We start from the raw sequence: 13,698 nt of genomic DNA on the forward strand, positions 1-13,698 counted from the left end.
GTTCATCACAACTACTACTTTTCACTATATGGTGAGTAGTTGTCTTTTCTCATTCCTTTATGCATTGAGTATGGCTATTGTATCATGTCATATGAGCTGTGGCAATGAAATTTTCCTTTTATTTAGTTTAAGGGGAATTCTGTTAACATACATATGTATTGTTATTACAGCACAAGACCAGGGTCTTGATGAACTCTCTAAAATAATATCCAGGCAAAAACAGATTGCTGTAGCTATAACTGATGAAGTGGAATTTCAAAATGGTAAGTAGCCATAGAAAATATGAAGTATTAAGTATTGAATAGTATTTGTTTACATGTTGTTAGTCAAAAAAGTGTGTTTCCTTAGAAAATGCATAATAATTCTTCATTGCATCCTCTGTGGACAGCGCATCTCTGCATTGTATTTCCTCCTCTTATCAAAATATTGGGCAGATAAGCTGACTGCAAATGTGTGTCAACAGGATTGAAGATTTTCTTATTTCCTTATATGTAGTAAATCTGTGAATGTGTTTTTTGAAGTAATGCCTATAGTTTAAGAAAGTTTAGTTTAATTTTTATCTTTACATGCTACAAATGCAACTAGATGCTATATTAATAATACTAGAGAAGGAGAGTTGCTACTCACCATATAGCAGAGATGCTGAGTCGCAGATAGGTACAACAAAGACTCTCACAATTATAGCTTTTGACCGTTAAGGCCTTTGTCAATGACAGACACACACGCACGTGCGCGCGCGCACACAAACACAGCTTGCACACACGTCTGCAGTCTCAGGCAACTGAAACCACACGTTCATCCTTTAATGCAACGGCAGAGTTATTTCGTAACAGATATGGTTGACAAGATTGATTATATAAAACAAAAATTAATCCTATGCAAAAATCAGCTTTATGTTCATGACATGGAATGTTTCCCAGAACTTGAGGCAGTAATTTCTGGACCAGACATGATTGAGTATGTTTCTGCAATTGAAACATTTCATCATGATTCCAAGACTTTGCATGTGCAAGACTGATTTTGATTTATTTGTCTGACCATTCTTGCTTGTAGCTGCTGATGCACCTCTTGTGTAGCACCCAGTTCAATGACATGTTTGCCCAATCCAACAATTTACAACAATCTTATAAAATGCTATCCCTAGAGCAAAAGCCTTGACTGCATAGACAAACTGCTAAAGTTAGTTTAGTTTTTGGTTCACCATTTGTCTGTGAACAGTTTTCTGTTATGAAGCTGAGAAAGTCCCTCCAGTGTTTGGGTTTAACAGATTTTAATTTACCTAACTCGAGTGTGTATCATGAATCCTAGTACCAGATATATTACATATTCTAAAATCAAAATGTATATAAATTAATAAACATCATAACTGAATTTTAATGCTGTGTGTAAAGCTTTCTGTAGTGCTGCTCACAGTATCAGCAGTGTATAATGTAATTATTACAGTAAGTAGTAAAGTTATTGCTTTGATGGAAAAATAAAAAGTTGAAAATAAGCACTATGGGTACTAATAAAAGTGTGCTGCAATATTCGCATCTTAGAAGTAGTCACACTGTGTTGCAAACATGTCTTCCTAAGCTTTCCACATGTAGTGCCTTTGGCATACTGCTGGACTCATGAAGTGTGAACATGCCTCAGGAGTGCAAATTTTGGCGAGGCCTGACCTAGCATTGATATTATGGGGTGTAGTTGGTATGCATACTTGATAATTTGTGTGGCAGACATTGCATTTTTGACATATTAATACCAGTGGCTATCACATACCTTTAAGGACTCGTGATGTTGTTTTTCAGCAAGGTAATACAAGACCACATGATGCCGATGCTGTCTTGACCTACCTTGTTACAATAGATGTTCAGTTGTTTTTCTTGCCAGCGTGTCCCATAGATCTCTCGTACACTGAAATCATCTGGTCATGGGATTACAGAGAGACTGGCATGCCCTCATTTTTAGCCACTACGATAGATGAAATCTGGCATAGAGTTGGAGCAAAAAGGAATGATGGAACTGTTTCTGTCACCCAATCTTAGTTCAGCTCAGTGCCCAGCCAGCTTAGGAAAATGGTTACTGCCAGAGATAGCAACTTTATGTTCCAGATTTTGCATCTTATACACTCTCAGATCACCTATAGATTCATTCATGCATTCTTCCCACTATACTGTATATGCACAGTAAGTAAAATTTGGTCACTCTATTTTCTTACTGGTGTTGGAGGTGTAAGGGCCACAGTGTGTATGTCTTGGGTGCACTTCTCAGTAACCCTCATTTTACACTATTGCCATATGGGAATGGTTTTTAAGCCATACATAAAACCTTTCTTTTTTTCACAGAGGTAATAGATGATCTGGCTGATCATATGGACAGAACAGATGCGAGAATAGTAGATGGGACTAGGCAAATAAGAGTTGTTGGACAGAAGGATAAAACATGGGGTGAGTATCATTTCTTGATACATCAAGATACATCTAAATAGTGAATGTTACGTTTTTGACAAATCTTTAAAAATATAATATACAAGCTATTATTATTATTATTATTATTATTATTTATTAAGGAAGACTGCTACTTGAAAACAAAGATATACCTTTTAATGAAGGCCAATAGTCTGCTTACCTTTCTTTATGATTGGTAAAAGTTCTCAACCATGTTTACATTGTTGTCCCATGTGGCAATCTTTAACTTGCTTTCTTCACGATTTGTACCTGAACATCTAAATAAGGTTTAATTTATAGAAGGCTAGAACTTTAAGTTGTAGAAGTTCAAAATCACGTCCCATGTCGTTCTGATATTTCAGTCTATACAATGTTGATGCATTTGAAATGTTAAGACACTTAAATGTTCATTCTATTCTTATACAATGCATTATTCTATAAATGATAGTGTATGTACCACACATTATAGAAGTGTCAAAGACATGAGCATTCATTTTTAAAAAGTATCACAATATTGCCTTGGTTTAATATTTTTTTTTTTTTTTTTTTTTTTTTTTCAGGTTACTGGATAGTCATTGTGTTGTTGTTCATAGCAATAGTGGCTGTCGCTGTTGCATAGTGCTGGTGTATAAACGTGAAAGGATGGTTGTAAACAGAACTCGAAGGCTGATGTGGAATTTTGTACAAGAGATGGTGTAAGTGTGATTTTTTGCTGAAAATTTGTTTATATGAGACCCTTTGGTTATGTAGTGTTGTCTGTGGCTTATGAGGTGACACTTCTGTAGGGGAAGTGGGGGGACAAAATAAGCTCTACTGAAAAAGGAGAACAGGGAAATTCTGAACGTGCTTACATTAGGAACGAAATTACAGCATATGGAATTTATAAACAGAAGGTAAAAAGCACTGTAGGAGAATCACTTAGAAAGTTTTCAGAAAATAATGTGATCTTTTCAAAAATAAACTTTTATATTTTCTGCAAATAGTCTACTTAGCGATGTATGCAGCAGTGTATCACCGAAGCAACATGTGAAATACTTCAAGATGCAGTTCCTGTACAAAATAATTCAGAAATGTACCATGGACAAATGTAGATTGTCTTGAAGTGAAACCCACTATTGGTTTATCACACTTTTGGGGCAAGGAAGAAATCATATGGAGCAAAATCTAGGTTATAGTGTGAACATGGGAGTGTCTGGATTCTAGACACCTCAAGAAATGCTTACGTGTTGGTTGTTGTATGAGCAGGTAGATTATTGTGATAATATATGCCACACAAACCTACATTTGACTGCTGTTGTGGAATCGTCTGAAAACTGAATGACCACACAATAAGGATACTAATCTATAGCAAGTAAGGTACATTGTTTAAGTGTGATTGAGGTGATGTCTTCAAATTCAGAGGAAAAAGTACACATCATTCTTTTTCCTGGATTCCTTGGTTTCTACACTTGTTGGACGAGCACTGTCAGTGAGAGTGCATATGCATAGCTACCATCTTGCTTCTCAGTTACATTGATACATCCACTTTTTGTCATAAATTATGATAACAAATATAAATATTGACATGACTTTGTTAAATCTCTTAGTCATTGTTGAAAGGATTATAAAGATCAGGTCTCCTCTTTCTGATTACATGGCATGGTACTTATTAATTTTAAATCACCTTAAGATGGAACATCATCTAAGATCTTAGAGATCGGTGCCATTCCAATCCCAAGATTGGTAGGTGCAACAGACATCCAGTTTAATCACCTTTATGTCCCCCAAAATGTTGTATGATGAGGAGACTTCTGTATTCAAGAGAGGTTCCCACATATGAATTCACTGACTCAGCAAAAGGTTGTACCAAAATAAGGCAAAGGATTCTGTCATTACCAAGGACATCCCTGAGGGCACTGATTTAAATTCAAATACAATTTCAAATCATAATTTTATCACTTGTGAACACTGATTTCTACACTGCGGCTGTCATTGACTGAATTCAATGTAAGTCTCTTTGCTATTCTAATAGTCACACATTGTTGAAACTTGTGACAGCATCTCACAATGGGTACTACTGCACATCTTTATTAGAAGTATACAATGAAGCAGAAACCAGTGGGTATTAAAACTCTCATCGTGATCTTCATTTGATGGTAAAGTATACATCAATGTAATAAGCAGCTCATCTCAACTAAGGGGGAAAAAATTAAAGAAGAATGATAAGACAACAGGAACATTTGAGGTACAGATAACAGTTATTAAGAAGACAGTGAAAAGTAACTAGCAAAAAATAAATAACAATGAACAGTAACCAGCAAAAAAAAAAAAAAAAAAAAAAAAATGTAGATTCCTGTTCTTTTTTGAATCCTGTATGGAGAGGCACTGGGTCAGCTCACTGCTCTCCTGGCCGTTGTCAATGTTTGTGACCTGAGCTGCTGCTGCTCAGTCAAGTAGTTCCTCAGAATTGTACCCGGATCCTCTGCCTGGCTGGCAGCCGTGCTGACAGTTCAGTTACAGAGGTGGACAGAACTATCGCAACAATAAAAAATTACTGCCGTTGACACTGAGAAAGGTGGTGCATTGTTAAGACACTATGAGTGTTTCTCTGACAAGACTATGGTTAATTCCCTGCACCAGTGTTGTCTTATCTGAGCTCTTACTCTGTCTCTGTGACCTCATCATAGGTGAGACACTAAAATCTCATATTCTTGTGTATAACTGATAACTATTGAACAAATTGTATTCTAAATCTCCTCCGAAATGTATATTTAAGTCTACGTTCCAGGGAAGTCTTAAAGTGCAGCAGCACAGCTTTGTCACAAATGATTTTTGTGATCATATCAACCTGTTTACACGCACTCGACAAGTGCAAATAGCTTCCAGAGCTTTGTCATGCATGTGAAAATACTTTTAAAGAAACTAGAATGCTGTTATTTATTTCATGTCAGAAGCATATAAAAGTACAGTATGTGTGGCTATAAAATAAAGAACCTGCTGCTGTAAATCATTTTATTTCGAAAACATATGTTTTTAATTAGTGTCATCCTCAATATAATCTCCTCCCTTAGTCCTACAGCGCTCCATGCGAATTTTCCATTGATGGAAACAATGCTGGAAGTCTTCCTTTATGAGCTCCTTAATGACGCATGTTGCTTCAGTGGTCTGAAATCCTGTTCCTTTTAATGCAAATTTGACCTTGGGAAACTTATTAAAAGTGACATGGTGTTAGGGCAGGTGAATAAGGTGGGTAGTCTAACACTGGGCTGCTGTACTTAACTAGAAACCTCTTAACAGACAGTGTAGCACGAGCCACTGTGTTGTCGTGATCCAGAACCCACAACTGGTTCTTCCACAGTTTGACTCATTCCTTTTTTTTCCTCATGGAGTTGAACAAGAACCTCAACGTAGCAATGTTGATTAACAGTTTTGACCTCAAGGAACTTGGTGAAGATACACATTTTTATGACTATTGAAAAAACAATAATCATCACTTTGCATTTCGATTTTAGGTTGGGCCCTTCCAGTACATGGATTGGCACTTAGTTTTTGGATTACAAGTGAAAAACCAAGGTTCGTCACATGTTGTCACTCCTTCCAAGAAATCAGAATCATTTTCAGTGGTATTCAAAGTGTCAGTACAGACATTTTCACAAGCTCTTTTTCGTTTGATCTTGAGAATTTTCAGCACCAGTTGTGCACACACATTCTCATTTTAAATTGTTTATGTAAAACTTGCCTTACCCATTACTAGTTGATTCCTGCAGTTTCAGCAGTCGATCAGATACTCAACCGATGGTCAGATTGAATCAGATTACGTATTTTGCCAATATTTCCATGATGCTGAATGGTGTCTTGGGTGTGAATCATCTTCAGTGTCCTCTCGGCCATCTTGAAAATGCGTGAACTGCTCAAAACCTCACATCATGATAGACAGCTTCTTTTTTTTTCCATACACATCTTTTAGTAAAAGATAGGTTTCAGTAGCAGTTTTTCCAAGTTTCATGTGAAACTACACAACCATTCATTGCTCTGTTATCACACGTATCATGTTTCCAGCAAAACAAAATAACAGCTTATACACAAAAGAAGACCACGGCAAACTGATTCACACTTCACAGCTATTGATTGCTCGTCTTTGGCATGTGCATACTTAATACTGTGACAGTATCAGTCCCAGTATTTTATATAAACACCTCATGTGTATATTAATATAGTATGACAAATAAGGTATAACACTATATAAAACATACAGCTAACAAACACACCCAGACAATTTTATAAAACACAGAAAGTTAGACACTATCAGCCCAGTATTGAGCCATGTTGTGTGCATTTGCATTTTCCTCAGTTAGGAGAAACGATCCAAACAGGAGTACCAATTTGTTACTGTGGATTAGATATGGGTCTACTATTTCACATTAGGAGCAAAGCAGCATTTAAATTAATGAGTGTAAGCCAGTACTGCAACAAAAGAAGAAGAAGAATTAATTAATTAATTAGTGAAAAATGATTAACAAAAATTCTTTGTTGTAACTGCCAGTACATTTTATTTTTAAACAAATTATCATCACTTACAGGCACTAATTTGTCCTGCTTTAGAATGTTTTAATACCCATAGTTTTGTGACACATAGATCAAAACTATAAATTGTCAGTGCAAATTACCTAGCATTCTCTACTCAGTAACCAATTTCAGTTCAGAATAGATTTGCTTTCTTTTGGTGATCTTAAAAATCAGTTTGATTGCAAAGTAGGGACAGTTACAGTCTGAATTAGATACTCTGTTAATATATGTTAACCACTTTGAGAGTTAGTGTGGCATTAGGATAACTGTCCACTTGTGTTTAATAAAAGACAAATTAGACATTTGGTAGAAATGAGCTGTTTAGTTATTTTTTTATTCATCCATGGATCACTGTTACAAGGATATTGAACATGTCATGGTGTCACAGCTTTCTTCTACTATTTCCTGTGTGCTTCTTTCTCTTGATGAAGGAAGTTTGAAAACACCCCAAAGATAGAAATTCAGTACATGTTTAATGTGCTTTCATGTTTGTCAGCCCAATTCAGCAGATATTTTTGCTGCAGTTGGTAAGTGGACACTCCCCTCTTTCTGTCATGAATATATATTCATTTTGGGTTATTTATGAATGTTTGAGAGAACTTTTTGTTTCCGCTATGGCAGTGATGCAGATGCAAATAAATTACCCCAATATAAATATTGGGGGAATGTGAAAATTTACTTGTGAAACAAGCATTGTGGAGCAGTGATAAATACAGAAACACTTATATTATGGCACTGAAAGTAATAATCAGAGACATAAGACTAGTTGTGGCTGTAATATCAGGTAGTTAGTGATATTGCTAAATGTACCTGTTGTTATTTTGAGGTTAATCCAGTAAATAAATGACATTTTACGCATTTTTGTTGTGCAGATTGATTTCGGGATTCTGTGTGAGGTTGAATGGTTTCCTCAAAACCTTGTATCAACTTTATACGAGTGCCAGTTGAAACAAGTTGTTGTTCTGCTTTCTGTGATTACTTAAAAGGGTTTGCAAATTCCCTACAGAAAAGTATCATCAACTAAAGAAAGTGTATTGTCACACAGTAATGAATGAAATAAATGCATGCAAACTGTATGAAATGTTGAACAATGTATGGACACATAGTCATAATGACATTCAACCTGGATGTCCAGCACTCACCACAGGTGATTTGAATAATCAAGTGACTAAAATATTCCAAAGTAGACCTGCAAACTAAGATGAATTACACATTTCTGTCCCAAGTATTTAACTTTTCTGTGCATCTCAAAATTGTGTCCAAATATTTTGGCTACAAAAAAATTTGTGCCTGATGGCTTCTTTGACAACTGAGTGACCAACACAAAACACAGATGTGGCTGTAAAGGGAAATGAGTTTCTAGAACAATTTGTTTCAAAAGTCACTCCAATCAGTGGAGACCAGTATTGTCACAACCTAAGAAATCTAGAGTGAATCCAAAACCACAAACGAATTTTTTTGATGGTATTGTGCTCCTTCACACTGCTGCTGGAACAAGACATTTGATTGATCAATTTAGACGGGATTTTTGATTGTGTATGCTACAGTGTGGACCCTGTTCCTTGGAGTTTCTGCCTTTATGAATCTCAGAAGCATCCCTAGGCAGAAAATGTTTCAGAGTCGAATAACACAGTAAACAGCAGGCCTAATGGATGGACAGTAGCTTACTCTGATATGAGATTTCTAAGGCTTTTGGACAAGTATGCCAAATTCTTAAATAATGGATGTAATTATTTACAGTGGAGATACTCAGAGTGTGCTCAGTGGAGCCATGGAGCTCCGCAAGGCCTCTGCAACGACTTTGCCAAAATAATATCAATTTAAAGAGCACAGCACACCATGTTTAGTTGGTGTTAGAAAAGTTAGTTTTTCTCTCGGTGCATAATAGCCGTAAATGAGGTGACAAGCAGGGTAATAAAACTACAATCAAAAACTACAAACAAAGAAATTTAGCTTGTACAGGTAGGTATGTGGTGACTCAATAGTCATCACTACACACACACACACACACACACACACACACACACACATGTGCGCGCAGCAATTGTGCTGATGCTTTATCCTCATCCCAACCCCCCTCCACAAACACCTCAAAGAGTAACATCAATTCGACTGCTATGCTTCATTGCTTGGTGCTATATACACCCACACCATACAGCTCAGAGTCTAATTCCTATTTCAGTTTGTGGTTGTAATGCAAAGTCCATTTCAGCTCAGCAAATCTGGTCACTGCTCTTGGATTGCACCATATTTGATTTGTGTTTGTTATTCACTGCAGTTGTAAAATTCGGTGTCTTGTGGTGATATTATTCATATTGTAAAATTAAACTCATATTGTAAAATTAAACTCATATTGTAAAATTAAACTCATATTGTAAAATTAAACTGTTGATTTTAAAAGATAGAATGGAGTGTTGGCCTAAGGCATTGCAATAAAATCCTGCCTCCAGAATTCAAATGTAATTTGCCTGGAAGATCGGCATCAACTTCAAAGATTTCTGATCAAGACTGTGAGATTCAAGGTATTGATGTAATGACTTCATGCTCCATGGTTTCAAGCAGTAAGATATCTAAAGTGTAACATTACTGCTGGGAATTTGACTAAATATAATTATTTGAAACTGCTAAATGGTAATGTTCACTTTCAAATCTTATTGAGTAGTCTCACCAAAAATGAATAATAAAAGGCAATCCTCCACCAGGTACAGAACACGATATGCTTGTACTGAAAATTTGGACTGAAACTGATAAGAATCAAAATGTCAGTAAAGTTCTTGGGTGATGTAAACTAGGCAGTAGAATCTGATGCTCAGCTTTTAGATCTTCATATCTGCTTTGCTGTAAGAAATTGTGACAATCTTACCACATTGTGGAAATCACCAATAAAAGTTCAGGAGTTGCAATAGATTTTTTTATTACTGTTTAGGTGGCATGCAGCAATGAACAGTTGGCATTTCAAACTGACTACGTCTTGACTCTCTGAAAATTGGCTACAGTCTGCATAATGACAGCGCTGTTGCACATCTATTTCTATGTTTAATAACTGTCAATAGAATTGTTTGAGATGCAAATTTACAAAATTACTGTAGAAAATTAATACACAGATAGAAACTGTACATCGTAACTTAGGTACGTTATTTCCTGATGGGTACTTATATGTATAGGTAGTTTGTGAAATAAACTGTTTAGAAGTCTGAAACAAGATAATATACGGGAATGAACAATGCAGATTACATTTCATTAATTTATAAGCAAAATATAAGTTGTCATTTTCCTAATATAATATGGAGTTACGAGTTAAATTTGCTGTTATTTAATAGTGGTCTCATAGTTCAAAATGATTGCTAAGGCTGAAAACCAGTATATGTTTACATTTATAATAAAGGTACTGCATAATTTCTCTCTAATTACAAACAATGTTGCACATATTTTACTTTGTTGACCTATTACACTGCAAACTTTGATTAAATAATGCATACAATGCAAACAGAAATGGGACAAATATAAATTATAGTTAATATTGGTAGTCATTAAAGAATTTGGCTAGTTAGTGGCTTCAGTGTCAACAAAAAATATTCCCACCAATTACAGAGTCTGGATATTAAGTTTACTTGAATCTGATGTCATGAGCTTTCTGTTTGGATTCTAACCAGAACTTCCTTACTAAACGCTGTGTAATTAGCATCAAATTGCAATATTCAAATGTTTTACAATATTTTATATGTGTAGTTGGGTGAAACAAAGAAAGTATGACGAAAGTTACATAAATTTCGAGTTTGTCAAGTCTTATGGCTCACTGCTCTGGATGTTACATAGCAACCTACTTTGAAATACTTCCATGGTACCTCCTAAGATGTGCTGACATTTGAAAAACTATACTGACCCATTGCAAAGACAAGAATGAAAAAATTTTTATATGTAAGAAAAAACAATTATTAAGAAGTCAAGAAACTGTTAAGTATGCAACCCAAACTGAGTGAAAAAGCCACGGAGGCATCATATTTGTTCAACTATCACATTGCTTGAGTGGAAGAACCACACAGGATTGCTGAAAATTTAATAAAACCATGTGTAGCTGACTTAACACAATATATACTTGATGAAAAATCTGCAAAGCATCTTTCTACAGTACACTTTTTGAATGACATTGTTTCACACTAAATTAACTATCTCACAAGCTACATTAAACAGAACTAATAGGTTGCCTTCAACACAACAAATTCGTCTTGCTAATGCATGAATCGACATATGTTGCTGGACTGACCATCTTGCAGATAATTGTACGATATCCTTATAAGCATTCGCTCAAAGAAAACTTGCTTACACACACATTGCTGCCAATTAACACTTTAGAAGAGAAATTTTGATTATGATTAACAATTTTATTTAGAAAAATAAACCATCTCTTTTGGAACGATTGTATCGATATTTGTACACGTGGGGCAGAGGAACGACTAGTAAAACAGCAAGAGCAGTAACGCTAATAAAAATTAATGTACCAAACTGTAGTTCCAGCCATTGTATCCTGCATAGACAAGCACTTGTGATAATGAAGATGCCATCAACTCTAAAACTGGTTCTTGATGAAGCAGTAAAAATAATCAATAATGTTAAATCATGTTGTCCTCAATGGCAGTTGTTTCCCGCATTGTGTGAAGATTATGGGAGCAAACATAAAAACTACTGCTCCACACCAAGGCTAGATGGTTATCTCGAGGTAAAATGTTTAGAAGATGGTTCAAATTAAGAGCCAAATTACAAGCTTTTATGAGTGACATTTCTTTCCAATTAAAAGACCGTTTGAGCGATGTGACTTGGAGTATTCATACTGGCTGTTTTGGCAGATATACATGGAAAATGAATGAAATCTATCTTCACAAGGAAAACGTACAACAGTTTTCAATACTAATAACCAACTAACCACCTTAAGAAAATTAGATTTAAAACATTAGATTTTTATGTTGTTTGTATTGGCAAGAAAAAGAACTAAAAAGCTTTTTAACATGAAATGTGTTTGTTAATGAGACAAAAGCATTACCAAAAGAAATGCGTAAAGAATTGGCACAAGTTCTTTACAATAGGTGGGCATCTTTTGGGATGTATTTTCTTGAAGAGCAGAACACAAAACTGAGAATGATTTCATGGGTTCAGAAATGAATTCTTTTTAGAAATGACATCAGATTCATGGAATCATTGTTCAAAATAATGTCACTTAGTTATCTTTGGTGCAGGGTTCATGATGAATATCCAAAGCTTACCACACAGGTTCTGTCTGTTCTTCCCCTGTTATCAACAACATACTTGTGTGAAACAGGATTCTCAACATATCCAGTTACCAAGGCAAAATACTGCAATTGACTGGATGCTGGACCTGACATATCTCTTCAACACTCTTCTGTCAAACCTGACATTACACAGTTGGTCAAAAATATAACATTACTTCATACCTGACATTAAATGAAAACAATTTTATCAAGTTACAGTGGGGTTGCATACAGTGTTACTTTGTGTTTTGTATGTTGTTGTTGTTGTAGTCAGTAGTGTATAGTGTACCTGTTTCTGTATGATTTTCATTAAATGGTTATAATTAAAGAATGAACATAAAACCAGGTTTTGTTTATTTTAGGGCTCCGTAAAAGACCTAATGTTTCAAAGGACTTCCACTGCCAAAAATGTTTGAGAAACACTGATTTAGAGAAACATCATAAGCTTCCAATTTGGAAGTGACACATATTTGTTAATAAGATGTTTTTCTTTAATTTATTAATTCCATATGGCCGTTACTTCCTGGATTATCCCCATACTTACAACTTCTTAAATTTTGGTATCATTAGCTGAATATTCCTTAAAATAATCTGTAAACTGGAGGAAGTTTCTTCTGAATGAAAAGTATAGAGGAGTTAAGTTTGCTGGTTTATACATTTATTATAGCATTGACCGAAATATCAGCATAGTTTCTCACCCTTTTTCTTATTGTGCATTACTAGAGCATTTTTATAATGTTTGTACTTGCATCATTACATCTGTTTCCAATTAATGTTTTTATTATCTCTATTTCAGTGATTGGACTCTCATGCTGTGTCAAGTGGACCAACAAATTGCATAATTTAGATTTTTTTAATTACATTGTTGTTAAAAGTTTATAAACCAGATACCACTCCTATTTTTTATTGTAACTTCATTTCAGTGATGTAGTAAAGCAAATATTTTGTTTTTAAACATACTTATACTTAATCAATCATTACTTTATTGTTATTAAGTAGGGGACAATGTGCCTCAGTACATACTTTTAAACTTTTTATCATTACTTTGTAGTTATGAAGAGTGGCTGTGAGCAATAAAAAGCACTTTTATTATTTGTGTCTCTGCTCTGTATAGAGAAATACTATTCTCAAATGATCTTACAGGCACAATACTCTAGTCAAGGATGCCATTCTGCAGCAGGGTGTATACACGGACAAGGAAAAAAAATTCCCGGATTTTTCCCAGATTTCCCGGTTAAAAATACAGTTTCTCCCAGGTGAAAACACACTTTTTCCATGTTAAATGACATTAGATTTTCTGTCGGAATTGTAAAACGTATCAATCCCTTGAGTGGTTATGTTTTTATACACGGGTGTAGAATTTCCCGGCACTTTAGAAAACGAAACTCAGGGGGAGAAAAAGATGTTTTGGCAGCAACATGTACGCTGCATATTTTCGTATTACGAAAGTATAAATTCGA

General features: G+C 35.1%; 1 protein-coding gene across 1 annotated transcript in view; it reads left to right on the top strand.

Annotated features, from left to right (window-relative positions):
- Positions 1-13,208, top strand: part of LOC126253074 (syntaxin-8) — an 81,462-nt gene extending 68,254 nt beyond the window's left edge. The window contains exons 5-8 of the mRNA XM_049954168.1: positions 171-263; positions 2,328-2,429; positions 2,990-3,124; positions 13,035-13,208. Coding sequence (XP_049810125.1) covers positions 171-263; positions 2,328-2,429; positions 2,990-3,048 — 254 coding nt within the window. The 3' untranslated portion in view covers positions 3,049-3,124; positions 13,035-13,208. The remainder of the gene's footprint in view (positions 1-170; positions 264-2,327; positions 2,430-2,989; positions 3,125-13,034) is intronic.
- The last annotated feature ends 490 nt before the right edge of the window (positions 13,209-13,698 follow it).

The sequence above is a fragment of the Schistocerca nitens genome, chromosome 4 (genome assembly GCF_023898315.1).
Source record: "Schistocerca nitens isolate TAMUIC-IGC-003100 chromosome 4, iqSchNite1.1, whole genome shotgun sequence".
Taxonomy (NCBI): domain Eukaryota; kingdom Metazoa; phylum Arthropoda; class Insecta; order Orthoptera; family Acrididae; genus Schistocerca; species Schistocerca nitens.